General features: G+C 38.3%; 1 protein-coding gene and 1 long non-coding RNA gene across 2 annotated transcripts in view; both read left to right on the top strand.

Moving 5' to 3' along the window:
- LOC135085926 (dynactin subunit 1) overlaps window positions 1-9880 on the top strand; it is a 58753-nt gene extending 48873 nt beyond the window's left edge. Inside the window, exons 33-40 of the mRNA XM_063980710.1 lie at window positions 57-89; window positions 302-340; window positions 2063-2147; window positions 2617-2779; window positions 6274-6393; window positions 7408-7518; window positions 8421-8524; window positions 9195-9880. Of these exons, the coding sequence (XP_063836780.1) occupies window positions 57-89; window positions 302-340; window positions 2063-2147; window positions 2617-2779; window positions 6274-6393; window positions 7408-7518; window positions 8421-8524; window positions 9195-9279 (740 nt within the window). The 3' untranslated portion in view covers window positions 9280-9880. The remainder of the gene's footprint in view (window positions 1-56; window positions 90-301; window positions 341-2062; window positions 2148-2616; window positions 2780-6273; window positions 6394-7407; window positions 7519-8420; window positions 8525-9194) is intronic.
- A 4865-nt stretch (window positions 9881-14745) lies between these two features.
- Window positions 14746-15567, top strand: LOC135086080 (uncharacterized). Its single transcript, XR_010260288.1, has 2 exons — window positions 14746-14942; window positions 15342-15567. It is a non-coding gene; the product is annotated as an uncharacterized LOC135086080 (long non-coding RNA).
- The last annotated feature ends 341 nt before the right edge of the window (window positions 15568-15908 follow it).

The raw sequence follows: 15908 nt of genomic DNA, 5'->3' as shown, positions 1-15908 counted from the left end.
TGTTTTATATTTTATATACAAAGTATACAAAACTAAAAACTTGTTTGTACGTGCAGCGGTGGCGCCGCCTGTCGTCCGAGACTACGCACGTAAGATGCGCGTATATGTTCTAACCTGCATGCCTTCCCTTACACTGCTTTGTATACATACATAAAAATGTGTATCTCAATTGTATACTGAGATATTTACCCGATAGTCAAAGCTCGTAGATTCCCGTTGACGTATAAATGTTGTATACATATTATTCTGTGATATTCTACAAAATTTTTATTATGTATATTAAAATATATATTTGTCATAGCGGTGCCGACGCCCGTAGCGACGCCAAAAGAAATAATACGTAAGATTATAAACTGTTGTATGCAATATACATGTTTTAACGTGTCGGTGTTGCATGAACTTGTTTTTTTTATTTATTTTGCGTCCATTCGTTTTTTTATACTCATGCAGATCAATACTACATTATAAGTAGTTAATATAATGATCAATCTAATTATTATTACTTTACTTTTTAAAGCAGTTTCTTACATATTATTAAATAAAAGTTTCAGTATACGACATTCATTTTTTATTGTTATTTTACTTTTGCTGATAGTTTAGTAAGTAAAATATAATTTAGAAGAGGCGAAAATTTTGTTTATTTATTTATTTTTAAGGGATTTTTTTTTGTATATTTTTAGGGGAAGAGTATGTTTTTATATTTTGTGATTGTCTTTAGGTAAAAAGAGTGAAGGGAAGGTTAATAATTTTAACAGAAAGAAACTTACAAGCTTTTTTGCAGGAATGGAATGAAAAACTAATTTTTATGTTCTAATTTTTTATTTCAATTTTCGTTGTTAACTTGCATGATTGTACAAATGTGACGTCATTTTGTTATGTTTAACCGACCCATTTATTTGTGAAGATTGATATTTATTTTTGTTTAGTTAAAGTTTCTTTTTGCATAAAAACATTGCTATTTAATGCTTAAGATACTTGATATATTTTCGTATTTTTTTGTTTTTTAACTTTAAAACAAGGAAACATGTATGAATATAACTTGAATACTATACATACTTCTATTAAAAAATATTGCTTTTTAGTATTTTTTTCTTCACATTTCAATGGGCATAAATTTTTTTAACATTTTGTTTAAAAAGGAGAGAAATCTGACATTTTTGTGGACAACATAGTGTAAACACAATAGTTCATATTTTTCTCTAACATAATATTATTTAGGTAACTATTTTTCATACATCCAACTAAGATCAAAGTGTATAACCGTCATGCTACAGGGCTCTGTACACTTAAGCGGGCCGGCATTAACTTTTTGCCACCATATTATGAACCTTATCGAGAACATTATAAGTTTTAAAATAATGTGGGAAGTAATTTTCTCTATACTGTTATTGTAGATAATTGTAAGAGGCGTACTCGTTTAAAAACTACCAAAATATGTGCCGACCTGCTTATGTATATTCTGCACCAATCAACTTCGACAATTGAACCTAACAAAATCAAAAACTAAAACTGAACATTCGCTTCGCGATATATTTAAATAAATATCATTATTATAGTCAAAGAAAGATTTATTCAAATTGTCTCAGAAAGTTGCACTAATATTGTCAAAGTCTATTGGCTCAGAGTACACCCTAATTCATGCATCGCCAGTGGACATGGCTGCTTTTTCGTGTATTCGATGTTAAATATTTTTTTCAATGCGATTTAAATCGTTTTGGCGTATTTATACCGTTTTTTTTTTGTTTTAAATGTAAATTTTTACTTGATTAATTTACTATAAAAGAAATACTTTTACCGAATCGTACACTTTCATTAACTCAGGTTAAACTCGTAGATGACGGATTTATTGTTGATTTTATGTCATTTGATCTGCAGTAACTGTCCTTTATTTTGCCTTTTTAAGTACTTTGAAGTCATTAACCTTGGTGCTGATCATTTCCCAAAAAAATAACAACATCATCCAGCTACACTCACATCTCGAACATCATAGAAATACGCCAAAACGGTTCAGATCGCGTTGTACATTAATATGCATCATCTAATATTCCGTGTGGTGTGACAGAGGAAACGCCAATAAAGGTGGTGGCTGGTGCCGCGGCTGGAGAAGTCAATGAGGCTCTGCAGCACCAGTTGAAGGTTCTCAGCTGGTAAGTCAAGATATATCAGTGCCTAAAGACGAGTTTACAGTAAGTGCGTGTTACCATTGATGACTATGATTCTTAACGACTCATGGCCTCTTTCACGAGTCACTTCCTGAGAGCTTAATGACGTGAGTTTACATCAAACGTCCTCACTAGCGAGCGCGTTAAAAAATATATGAAAATTTTAGTTCTTGAAAGTTTCCGCTAGGAGCGTTGTACAATCCGTCATACATTTAATGTCACTTTTTTACGCAATCGACATCGAATGCGCTTGACGTAAACTCACACTACGCCCTCATCATTGTTAACATTATTTGGGAGGTAAAAGTAAGAAGTAATTTAGCGTATTATTTTAGTATTTTAGGGTCTTGTCAGTGCCATGGTTTAGTCGCTACTCGTGACTTTAAGCATCGTGTGGCCTACTTGACACTTTACTCTGGTGAATGAGACACTAAGTGTTCTGTTCTGTCTCCAGGACAGTGGAGCGCGAGCGCGCCGCCCGCGTGGCAGCCTGCAGGAAGGCCGAGAGAGCCACCATCCGAAGCCTGCGGCCGCTGGAGCACCCGACCGCCAAGCCGGCCCTGGCCAGGAGGCAGGCGGCCGCGCAGCTCGAGAGGGAGCTGGCCAAGTTGCAGACGGTGAGTGTAAACCATTGAGTTATAATATACTACGTACTAGAGAAGACATTTCAACGAGATTGTTTCTGGCACGCAAACAGGTCCGTGGACCGATCTTCAATTAGTATGTGCCCAGCGGTTGCTGTGACAACACGCTTAGGTGCAGTTTTGTTTTTTGAAAATATACCATCCTATACACGAAAATACTGTTCAAATAACTCCAGAAACATATTAAGTAAAAATCAAGAAATGACTTTTTACCATTATGTTGTACATTTATGCACTTTAAAACACTAATTTAATTTTAATTTGTCAATTACAAGGCGTCACCGCGGCGGCAGCCATTTTACGAAAATTTCAAAGATTAAAAATCGCAGACTTGACACTGACTCATAAATTACTATACGAAAGGAAGGTTAAATAAAGCAATAAAAATATTTTTTTAACGATTATTAGCATTTTGTATTGCACAAATTACTAATAGTCCCGTCCAGCCCCTCGTGTTAAGCTAAATAAGCTTGGGTTACGAGTGGGCTCACACAATAGTCGTGCGGCATCATGGATCAAACTTGTTCGAATCTCACTGCTGTTGTTCGTATGCGACTGGTTAGTTAGTAAATCACCCTAATTATTGACACCTAGCTCACGAGATAGGCTAAAATTATAATAATTATACAGTGTGTCTGGTCACCAGTGTCCGACCCGTTAGGGCGCAGTAATATGATCAATTTTATCGACAAATCTACTGATAAAACATTTTATCCCTACTATTTAAAAATTACAGCTATTTTAATTTTTTTATTTCTGAGTCCAGATGGATTCTTTTATTTAGCAAAATCTACCGATGTACACGACCTATAAATATAAAAGTGAATTCGTTCGACAGCTGAAAAAGTAAGCAATACGTTGCCATCAAAAAGTTTACCAAAAGCTCCCATTTTTTCTTAGGAACACTTGAACGTTAAAAAAATATGATGCTTCTTTTTAGATTTCAATACTCAATACGTTTATTGCTTCCATAATAGTAATATAGGATTTTTCAATGTTACAAAAAAAATTAGAAAGTGAACTTACCTTTTTTCTATTTTTAGATGCACTAAGTCATTACCTAAAAACTGATTATAATACCTTGGCTTTAAATCAACTAATCTAGGTGCTAGCTACACAGGAGATGCAGCGGTGGAAAGGAGAGGTGGGAATAGTCCCGTAACTTCTACCTCACTTTGTATAGAATTGAGGTACAGCTATTATACGAGTACTTAACCGCTGAGGAGCTCAATAGTTAACAATAGTGACAATAAAATAACTGAACGTCAGAAAGGTTCCGGAGTGGAGGCGTGGGTCATCCCTAGCTTTGTCCCTACCGTGACGAGTGGGAATTTTTCTAAAATCTCAAGATGGACTGACTAAAGATAGCAAGGAAGACGCTGTGTGCAGGCCACTATCAACTGGGCGACGTGAAAATCATTGGAGGAGGCCTTTGTTCAGAAGTGGACGTCCAGTAGCTAAAATGATGATGACGATGATTCCTTACAGTATCCAATTCAATAGGCAGAAACTAAACGTAAACGAAGTGTCGCCTCTGTAATGGTATCATTATCTATAACTCATAATATTTCGTGCGCTGTTGGATGACAGTTTTAAACTAGAGATGGGTCATTTTTTTATCGAATTAGAAAATACCAGTTAACGATTCTCAAGGCGATTATCGATTACATTAGATTTTAATCGGGAAGAAAAATTATTAAAGGCTTAAGCATCAGTATGAAGCCCATACGCACTTGTAGCACAAGTAACACGATTAGCCACAATCCCCTCAGTTGTGAATTCGGAATCGCCAGTTGTAATTTTAAATTCGCATCACAGAGTGAAGTAACTAACACCAAAAAACGGCAGAGCAAAGTGATTTCGTTTCAACTGCCACGTTTTGTCACTTGTCTAGGAGGGCTAATATTAGTCTAAGGGAGGGGAGCTTAGATTACATTACAGGAAACGCACAATATAATAAAAGAAAATAATGTAAGTAGCTGAACATTTTGCTATTGAGCACCATGAAAATTATAAATAACACAATTTAGTCGATTTGTTTATTTTCACAATCGATTCAAAATGTCTATGATGAGGCGACCGCAGGAACGTCACTATTCGCGCAATCCTAGCAATGAAGTATGACATTTTCTGGTGCAGATTTTATCGCCATAAATTATGAAACTTGATAGTCATGGATTTGACTGACAGCTGTCAGTCAAATTCCCGCCCCGCACCCCGCACTGCACATATTTTGTTCGCGATGTCTGTTCTATACGTAGTAATATTACTTCAATGGTGTAAACCACGAGTCCCAGCACTGCTGTTTATATTTAACCCTTTAACTGGTATAGAGAAAAATATTTTTCATTAGTTTTGTTCCTTATGTTTTCTCAATATAAGGTTCAAAATATGGTGGCAACAATTCTGCCACTACCAGGTAAAGGTTTAAGGCCCAGTTTCCACCAAGGTGGTGCGGAGCGGAGAAGTGTCGGGCCGTCAAATTTTTCTATAGAATTTGACAGCGGCTGTGACGCGGTGCGGAGCGGAGCTGTATGGAGCGAAACGGAGAAGTGGAAATTATTTATTTACTAGCTGTGCCCGCGACTTCGTACGCGTGAAAACCCGTTTTCGCAACATTTTTCATTTTCGCTCTGCACCTATTACTCGTAGCGTGATGGTATACAGCCTGTAGCCTTCCTCAATAAATGGGCTATCTAACACTGAAAGAATTTTTCAAATCGGACCGGTAGTTCCTGAGATTAGCGCGTTCAAGTAAACAAACAAACAAACTCTTCAGCTTTATAATATTAGTATAGATTTAAGACGTACAAAACAGGTTACAGCCAAAATATGATTTACAAATTATAATACAGTACGATTATATGGACTAGGTTGTTACCCTCAGTATGTACATACTACATCAAAAAACTAAACAGCAGACGTTATTGCAAAGTTCAAAACATATTCAGAAAAGATAAAATACACTTACATTTCACAGCAAATAAATATCAAAGCTGAGCTGCACCACCCTAACCTCAACCACAACCACAACAACAACTGGTATATTTTGGAGTTTGACAGGAGTTTGATGCTAGCTATAGGTATAGATGACCTAAACAGAACTGTCCCACCATTAAATTAATCTGATTGGTTATTCAAAACACTTCTCCGCTCCACTCTGCTCCGCGTGGTAGAAACCGGGCCTCAGGCATGGAGAAAGGCCGAGTAAGACTGAGTGTACACATATAGCGCCTAGACAGAGGTATAATGACTGTTTTCTTTTCATTTTGAAATCACTTCTTACTAGAACGACACGACGTTGTACAGCTATTTCATATTTACAACTCGAGAGTTTATAACAGAAGAGAAATAAATGTCATAATCGTAAGCAAATAGTCGTGTGTTCAGTTCAAAGAGGCAGGCAATCAATTTAAAGAACGATGTTATTTCTTATAATTTATTTGTCAACCGTGTATTGTATACAGGAGTGGACTCTCTTCGTGGCGCGGTCTGGCCTAGTCAAGTTCCCGGAGGAGCCTGGGAAATACGCTCGCGCGTTACAACAGCACAAGGACAAGCAGAAGGAGATCAGGAAGCAGCTAGAGGTAAGCGCTTATACAGCTATCAACTACGTTCTGCCCGTGGCTTCGCATAAAAAGACCAACCTACCCAACGCTTTTTTATCACCAACGGGGAAGCTCTTGGCCTGTATCTCACCTGATGGTAAGTGATGATCAGGCCGAAGGTGGAAGCGAGCTTCACCCGGAATCCTCAACCACGGAGGAACTGGCTATCTTACCTCTAACTGCCGGAACACAACAATGCTGTTAACATTGTTGTTATGGCGACAGACTTAGGTAAGATGGTGGCGGACTTAGAACAAATCGTGAGGCAATCGAATTTATTTGCATTCTTACGTTTTGTTCTCTTATGTTTAAAAAAAAGTAATCATGGGGGAGAGGGGAGACGTCGCAAAAAAAGGTTCATCAAAGTCCGTTCAGTACTTTTTACGTAAATGAGTTACATTCAGGTCGGCCGTTTGGTGTAGTGGTTCGAAACGGACTACTATTCCGGAGGTAGCGGGTTCGATTCCCGCACAGTACAAACATTTGTGTGCATGAACATATTTGTTTGTATTGGACTGGGTGTTTTCTATGTATGTATATAATATATACGTATGTATATAATAAGTATGTATTTACAAAAAAAAAAGTATTTAAGTATGTTTATATCCGTTGTCTAGTACCCATAGTACAAGCTTTGCTTAGTTTGGGACTAGAAGCGCAGTGTAAAATGTCCAAGGATATTTATTTATTATTTATTATTATTCATCTATCCTCACAAACTTATACATTTATAATTTTATCTTTCAATCTTTTTCCCTCATGAAATTTAGTTTTAAGCCAATATCGTTACACATTTTATTGTGGCCTTCAATCTATCTAAGGTGTCCTTAACTTTACTAGTGTGTCTAATGCCAGTTTTCACCATCAGTCCCTAATTTTTGAGTGACCCCTATGAAAACAAAATTCCTGTTATTTGTTACCAAAGGTGTCACTTAAAAATTAGGGATTGATGATGAAAACTGGCATAAGTCTACAATAAACTTGTAATTCCAGGACCGCCTCGTGGCGTTGCAAGCGGAGGTGCGCAGCCAGATGCTCCTGCACCGGCCCTGGCGTTGCGTGGAGGCGGACTTCGCCGAATTCCCTGCGAGAGAACTAGCGGCGGTGAGTCTTTGATCACGTCATCATCATTTCAGCCACAGGACGTCCACTGCTGAACATAGGCCTCCCCCAATGCTTTCCATGTTGATCGATTGGTAGCGGCCTGCGTCCAGCGCTTCCCTGCTACCTTTACGATGTCGTCGGTCCACCTTGTAGGTGGACGTCCCACGCTGCGTTTTCCGGTACGCGGCCTCCACTCCAGAACCTTGCTGCCCCATCGGCCGTCAGTTCTGCGTACTATGTGCCCTGCCCATTGCCACTTCAGCTTGCTAATCCGTCGGGCTATCGGGACTTTAGTTCGTTTACGTTTTCGGATCTCCTCATTTCTGATTCGTTCTCGCAAAGAAACACCAAGCATAGCCCGCTCCGTAGAGCTTCTTGAGTTCTTGAATTCCTAATTAATTCCTACAAAATGTTTTATTGTTTTAATAGCTTCTTTTGTTTCCCAATATGACTCCTTTTTTTCCGTCGGGAAATGCTTTGCATACCCACTTGCCGATGGGGATAGTCAGTGGGTTATGTGGGACTCTCCCTGCCAAGAGGGCGGGGCCTACCCACTTAAACCCGACGGTGTACTCCGGGACCATTGATTGAAACGAAGCCGCAAGTTACTGTCTTAAAATGGGACATTCGTCCGTGTGGTTCACCCAATATGACTATCCTAAGTTTCCCTCTCAATGGAGGTGTTCTTAAGTGGGCATTTTTCAAATATTTTGAATAGAAATAATTTGAAGCAGATATCTATCGACTTACAATATTGAAAACCGATTTTCCTAGCAGCTGTAAGCCATTTGATCCTACATAGAATAAGACCAAATCCATGTTTATTTGGCTACTCTTTCTCATAGTAATGTTCTCTCATGATATTGTTAAAGATATCAATAATTAACTAATTATTTTTACAGGCTCTCACCGGCAAGTCGGTGGACGTCGGCACCATACATTACCCGGCGGCGGGAGGCGCGCCCAGTGGAGACACCATCTACGTCACGCCAACTCAGCTCGCCAGGTGAGACACGTATAGGAGACTAGTAAGACTTGACCTTCACTGGTCAACCTGTAGATCAGTCTTTCCCAAAGTGGGCGATAACGCCCCCTTGTGGGCGCTGCAGGCTTAAAGGGGGGGCGGTAAGAGACCCATAAAAAAATCGGGACGTTGTGTAGAGGCTTGGGAGGCGTCATCTACTAAGAGGACTCTTAGACACCGACTGAGCTCGACTCTTGACTACGAAAATGGGGGGCGCTAAAAAATAATTTATTCTCAAAGTCGGCAGTAGACTAAATAAGTTTGGGAACCGCTGCTGTAGATCCTGGCTACACAGGAGTTGCAGCGGTGGGAACGAGAAGTGGGAATAGTCCCGTATATGAAGCGACGATGGCCGAACGATAAAGGTGTCGCATTGGCTGACTCGTGATCCCAGGAACGCGGGTTCGATCCCCGCCGCCGCACGACTATTGTGGTAACAAGCACTAAACGTATCCTTTAAGCGCATTTGGGCTAATTCTCATTATGGCAACCGACTCGCTAATGAAATACTTCTCATTAGGGCTACTTCTCAAAATTTGGGAATGTTTATTGAAATAAGTACTGTCTTTATGTATACGAGACTCGAACGAGACACATACAAGTCATGATAAGTCGATTTCTTTAAACTCTTAATACCCAATTCTGTTCGCAGGTTACGCGACATAGTAGCAGAACTGCAGTCGGACGACGTGAAGTTGGAACTACGGCCGCTTGACCACACAGTATGCGCCGCGTAGATGTCCCAACACTTTGAGAACCAATGTCTTCTAACACACTATGTGTCAAACAAAAGACACCTTAATATACAGCCTAATTAAAGTTGCGATTCCCTTAAATAAGCTCGAACAAAGTAAACAGTTTGGGAAACTATTGCCCGTTTTCACCATCAATCCCTAATTTTTAAGTGAGCCCTATAGTACCACATAACAGGAATTTTGTTTTTAGGGGTCACTTAAAAATTAGGGATTGAAGTTGAAAACGGGCATTAGTCAGTTAAAATGTATCAATACTTTGGGAATCTTTGTCTCCTAACACACTATGTGCAATAAATGAGATCTTTAACAGACTACTATTGCCAGTTTTCACCATCAATCCCTAATTTTTAAGTGACCCCTATGGTAACATATAACAGGAATTTTGTTTTTTTAGGGGTCACTTAAAAATTAGGTATTGATGTTGAAAACGGGCATATGTCTCTTAAAATATTTCAATATTTTGAGAAGCAATATCTCTTAACTAACAAAAACATGTAAAATAAAAGACATCATAATTTACAGCCTAATAAAGTTTGAAGTCCCACAATAATTCACGTTTTCATTGTCGTATATTTGTAAAAAATTTGACTATGAAAAATAATATTCACAAATTCTAAGATAAATTCTAAAATAAATAATAGATTTGTTTCTATAATTCCAATTTATTTTGCAGAGGTTGTCCGCCTTTCTTATTTTAAAAAATGTTGCGAAATTTTAAAATAAAGTAACTGTTTTAAATATCTATTAGACTTTTGGGGCTAGTTTTAATTCATTTTGTTTTGTTTTATTTCTCTCTTTCACTGATACCGATGTGTCTTCTGAAAAAGAGATGGTGAAACTATTATCTTCAAATCAAAAGCGATGGTTTATCTGACAGATAACCTCCAGATAGGCTATCATGAACTTTCCCCAAGTGGTGCAAGAACCTATTTTAAGTAGGTATTTAAATTTTTTGTATGATTTGCGAAATATTTTGTATGATTTTTTTTGTTATGAATGGTATGAAATTGGTTGTAGCAGTTGCTATGTCTGTCATGCCTCCACATTTAAGGATGTGTCACTTTAAGAAGGTAGTGGTAAATGGAAATTAGTTAATTTGGCTGGGAAATTCATTCTATGATTGTACCATAGATTGTCTTTGAACGAGGGAGACGAGTTGCAAGAATGAAAATCTACCCGCTTTTTAAAATAAGTTATCTTTTGAGCTATAGACGTTAAAATTGTCCATAAAATTTAGGGGAATTTTTATCCCCTTCAGGGAATTTTTATCCCCTTCAGGGATCTTTTATCCCCTTCAGGGAATTTTCATCCCCTTCAGTGGGTGAAAATTGGAAAATCCTTTCTTGGCAGATGCATACGTTATAATAATTTTGTTTTGTTAAAATTGACAACCTCTGTGCAAGGTCATAGCAGGTTTGATGATTTGCCATCGATTTATAGAAATATCTTTTACCCAAAGCTCCGCACGCACGACTATTGTGTTTGTCACTTTTTCAAAAACCGGGATAAAAAGTATCGCAAATTTTTCCATTCGTCCCAAACAGATACCATCTAAATATCGATTCTTTCAGTTGTATAGTTGTTGGACGTAGCAAATTTATCAACCCGGAAAGGGATCGTAACCGTATCAACTCGAGGTGGTCAGTATTCTTTGTATGAAACTATACTGCAAAGCATATTTCGGATAAGTGTGCGTTACACCGTAACGTAAACGCCTCGCCTCGCGTTTGACAGCGCGCGATAGGCGATACGGTGTTGATCCCTTTCAAAATAAGTCTGTTATTGCTTTTAAGCGTGAAAATGTAAAAGATAGACAAATAAATAGTTTCTTTGGCATTTATAAATAGTACGAAATTAACTAATTGATGTGGTTGAGGATTTCAAATAAAGCTCGCTTCCACCTTCGGCCTGTGCATCACTTTCCATCAGGTGCAGGCCTATAGAGCTTCCCCGATAATATTTAAAATAATGATTTATTTAATGATTTGTTCCCTATTGCTTATCATCATTTCTTATATGACACATTAGTAAAATTAATACATTCTCGAGAACGCACGCTATAAGTAATCATATAGTTTTGTTTGTATATAACGAGATATTGTAATCGATTGTAATATAGTCTATGTCGTACTTACGTTGATATAAATAAACGCTTATTTATTGAGGTTGAGTTTTATTTTGTAACTAGCTTCGCCCTCGTGACAAAAAACACGTCACAAAAAACTAGCCTAGGCGCAGACCAACGATTTTTAGTCTGCTGATAGTTGGGCCCGATTCTAATCTGTATGGAGAATCAATCGGTGTAATGTGCGCACTTCCATACATGCCCATACTGATTAACTGCCCGACTAAACTATCGGCCGTTAAAAAATCGGTGGTCTGCGCCTAGGCTTATAGCGTGTGTCCCTGTTTAAAAAACCGGGATTAAAATTGTCTCGCGGTACTCGAACTATACCAAATTTCATCAAAATCAGTTCAGGGGTTCGTGAAAGCGTAACAGACAGACAGAACTTTCACTCAATTCAAACACATCTCCGCTTTGGACCGGGCCCTTAGAGGGATAATGGGAATCAAACTACAAGTTACCAATCCTCCAAAAATACTCTAGTAACTAGTTAATAAACCTTCCACTAACTAAAACTAAAGTTAAACTACCCTCATTACGACCCTTTGTTCATGCCCAGTGCCCACTGCCCACGGTCAGTATAATTAACTGAACGAACTCGTAACGAAGGTAAACCTTTTAATCTTGGGATTAAACTTGTTTCTGATACTTAACTATCAAATGGGTAGTTAATAATAAGTAGTAGTTAGATTTGGTGACGGTGTGCTTATAGTTTCGTTCACGAACTTATAGGCTGGGTTGCACCATACACCATACTTTAACTTTGACAAACGTCAAAAATCTGTCAAACTTCATACAGAAAACACCGGTTATCGTCAAAGTTACGGTCAAAGTTAGGTGGTGCAACTCAGTCTTAAGGTTCGACCAAACCAACGCGTGCAGCCCGCGTGGATTTGGTCGAATAAATATTTATAGAGATAGCTTGTGGAGAACTGTAGACATTGCTTATAATTTGTTAAGTAGTGTATCACCAACTCATTTAATACAAGATACAAAACGGAGCGTTTTACCATTTTTACTAATCGTGCTCACAGGTATTTTATTAGATTAATCTATACTAATACTATTTTTTGCCCGCGGCTTCACCCGCCACGGTAGAAAAAGCTACCTATTACATACAGGGTGGGCCAAAATTTTTTGCAAATAGCAACGCTTGATATCTCATGGTAGGTACGAGGTAATGACGAGTGACTCCGCGTGAGTGATGGAAGTGCATATTTCATGAATTTTTAGTCACTAGGGTGCTATTCACGGGACAACAGCGTGCTTTTAGGCCCATATATAAGAAACGTGTAATACCTACTTGTACCCTAGTTGCTTTATGTGAATCTTACATAAATAAATTACTATTGAGTAAAGTTGTATCGACTTTTCTAGAATCATCAATTATGTAAAACTAGCTGACCCGGCGAACTTTGTTCCGCCTTAATGGCAATAAATAAGCAGACTTTTTTTTTAATTTCGAACGGGATAAAAAGTATCCTATGTCCTTCTCCTGGCTCTAAACTACCTCCCTGACAATTTTCAGCTAAATCGGTTCAGCCGTTCTTGAGTTATAGGGGAAAGTAGTACGAGATGATCCCCTTAAGCGGGAATCGCTGTAAAATACATATTTTTCAAGGTAAACCAAAAATAAAGACGATTACTACTAGTATATTTATCTATCCAACTTTCCTTATACTCAAAACCAGAAATTAATTGAGGTTTCATTAAAATATTTCATTTTTTGCAAAACCTTACAAAGTGATCATCTTGTACACCCCTGTGGGTAAGATGATCCCCCAGGTAGGGGTAAGATGATCCCTATGATTCTGTTCTATGATCTATTCTTTTCTGGTTATATTCCTTTCGGAGTACCTAATTATGCGAACAAATCGTTAAAAAGTTAGAAAAGAAAAACATTTACGAATTAAATAACGAAAATAACTGATTCTTTCTTAGTACCTGCTAAAAAGCGTTTAAATAATTGAAACGGTTTTTGGCTGGAGCTGTGTTGAATATATCACAAATAAATTCACCTGCTTCATCACCCTCTACCCCAGCACATGCTTTATGGCACCATTTTCCACATGCATAACATGTTATCCATCCTTCACCCTTGGTATCGCTTGAAAACTTTTCTGTTCAGTACAGCCACTCAGTATCATCTCCTTCAGACTCAGGTGAGTTATATGAAGTTCTGTTTCTTTTATTTCACTTCCCTTTACCTACTCCATTGGCTTTTTTGTTTTAATTCCCAGGGATCATCTCGTACATATAGGAAGGGATCATCTTGACCCAAGTCCCACTTTTTGTTAAATATTTGCTAAAATAATCTACAAGTACGCGGCTACGTTTTTATGGCCAAAATATTAAAATTAAACATAATAGAAAGCCTAACGACAACAGTAATTACATTTAACATTGTTTGAATAAAAGTAACATAAGCTCAAAGTCATGCCTATTTTAGATCAGAAGTACACAATTTTTCTTTTTTCTCGTCAAATTCGATGTATCGCTCACACCACCATTACGATTTGACTGAGGCGGGGATGTGTCCAGAGCTATGTTTTACCAGTGAAAGAAACTAAATGACGTAAGTGGTTTCAGCACAATCGCGAAAGATCATCTTACCCCAGGGGATCAACTCGTACTACTTTCCCCTAAGTGGAGTAACTAACACGACTTTCTTTTATATATATAGATTTTGCTCAAAGCACACAAAAGTAAACAAAATATAACAGCATCTTAATAAAAAGCAGTGTGCAATAACCAACGGAACGAGTTTTGGTACAATTTCATCGCCAAGCAAGGGGCGGGCAAAAAGTTGCGCCGCGAGGGGCGCGATTAATTTAAATTGCGAACATTCCGGCGCGCAGGGGCGGACTTGAAGTATTTTACGAGTAAGGACAGATTTTTATTGAATAACTTTTAACTTAAGAATAAAATTGGCCTTCTGATTATTTCTGTATGGGAAATTTATGTCTAAATGACAATTTTGATCCTGTGATACGACGATTGAAACATTAATAAAACATTTAATTTTCATTTCTAAACATCAGCTCTTAGTTTCGAATAGGTATTAATTTTAATTATGGCTACCCATTTTATCGCTACCAATTCAAACTAAGTGGGTAACGTGTACTTACCCACATCCAAACTACCAAAGAGTAAAGTAATTCAAACTACCCACACATCGGTAAGAAAATAGTTTCAGTCTTCTTCTCTGTTTGCGGTCTTGATTTTGCTAATTAATCCGAATATATTTTGTGAATTTTTTTTGTTATCTTTAATTTGATCTCCTTCGTAGGTTCATGAGAATTTGCATGAATTTTTTTTTTTTCGACAAACCAACTTGAAAAGTACGGCCGCGTACCTGCCTATCGCCGCCGCGCCGATTCAATTTCAAATAATTTATAATATTTAGTGCAAATGCAATAAATACAGATTGCAAAGTACAAATTTCTGCGAGTACAAGTTATTACGCCATATTTCATAAATAAGTACGATAAAACTGTGTAGTGAATACATCCCCGATAGGGTAAGTGATGAACAAGTATTTCTTCTTTCGCTTTAGTTTTAAGCAGATAATGTAACTACAAGTTGCGATTAGTTAGTGCCTATCTATCCAGCTTTGTTGAAAACCTAATTATGTCGCAAATTCCTGTAGCAGAGGTCAGTTAGTAATTATTCGCTATTGGCGTAATTATTCATACAAATTGTTAATTTAAAGCATTTGGCGTAACTAATAATAAATCATAATATTGTTTACTTCATTTTAATTATGCTGTGTTTGTAAACTCCGATCTGATTGCATTCATCGCCACTTCGCCTGCTATCCTACTTACTTAGGCTCGACTTTCTTGGCTTGGTTTGACGATGATTGCAGTCTCCGGACGTTGAGACCGGAAGTGGCTTAAGCTGGAATGTTCATTCCCAGGGATCGAATTTGGGGACTAACGCGGAGGCAAACGCGTACCATCTGCGGCTCAAGATCCAAGGCGCCTCCAGCTGACAGCGACTACGTCCAGCACCTACGGCCACCATCTACCTTCGGCCGCCCTCGCCAGGGAAGTCACGGACCGCGAAAGCATACCCACAGTCGGGCATCCGAACCCCGCCCTCATATTTTTGTAAAAGTAATAAACCGTAATTTTATCTGTGTACGCTAGTGTTCATTATTTATTAATTTCCCACTACGCGACACTGGCCGTCCGCGGCCAGTGTCAGTGTCAGTGTGTAGATGGTGGCCGTAGGTGCTGGACGTAGTCGCTGTCAGCTGGAGGCGCCTTGGATCTTGAGCCGCAGATGGTACGCGTTTGCCTCCGCGTTAGTCCCCAAATTCGATTTAAAGCCAGCCGGCCGAGTCCGTCCCTGTGCTAAAGAGACAGAAATTTATAACAATCGTAGCGAGAAGCGGATTAGCTAGGCCGGTCAATTGAGCCGATTTACGGGTTTTATAAGATGCCCCATTTGCGTAAATGGCGCTAAAGTTTAGTCTAGTTTA

This window comes from Ostrinia nubilalis, chromosome 30, assembly GCF_963855985.1.
Source record: "Ostrinia nubilalis chromosome 30, ilOstNubi1.1, whole genome shotgun sequence".
Lineage (NCBI taxonomy): Eukaryota > Metazoa > Arthropoda > Insecta > Lepidoptera > Crambidae > Ostrinia > Ostrinia nubilalis.
Note: the sequence above shows the minus strand (reverse complement) of the source record. Positions and strands in the feature narration are given on the sequence as shown.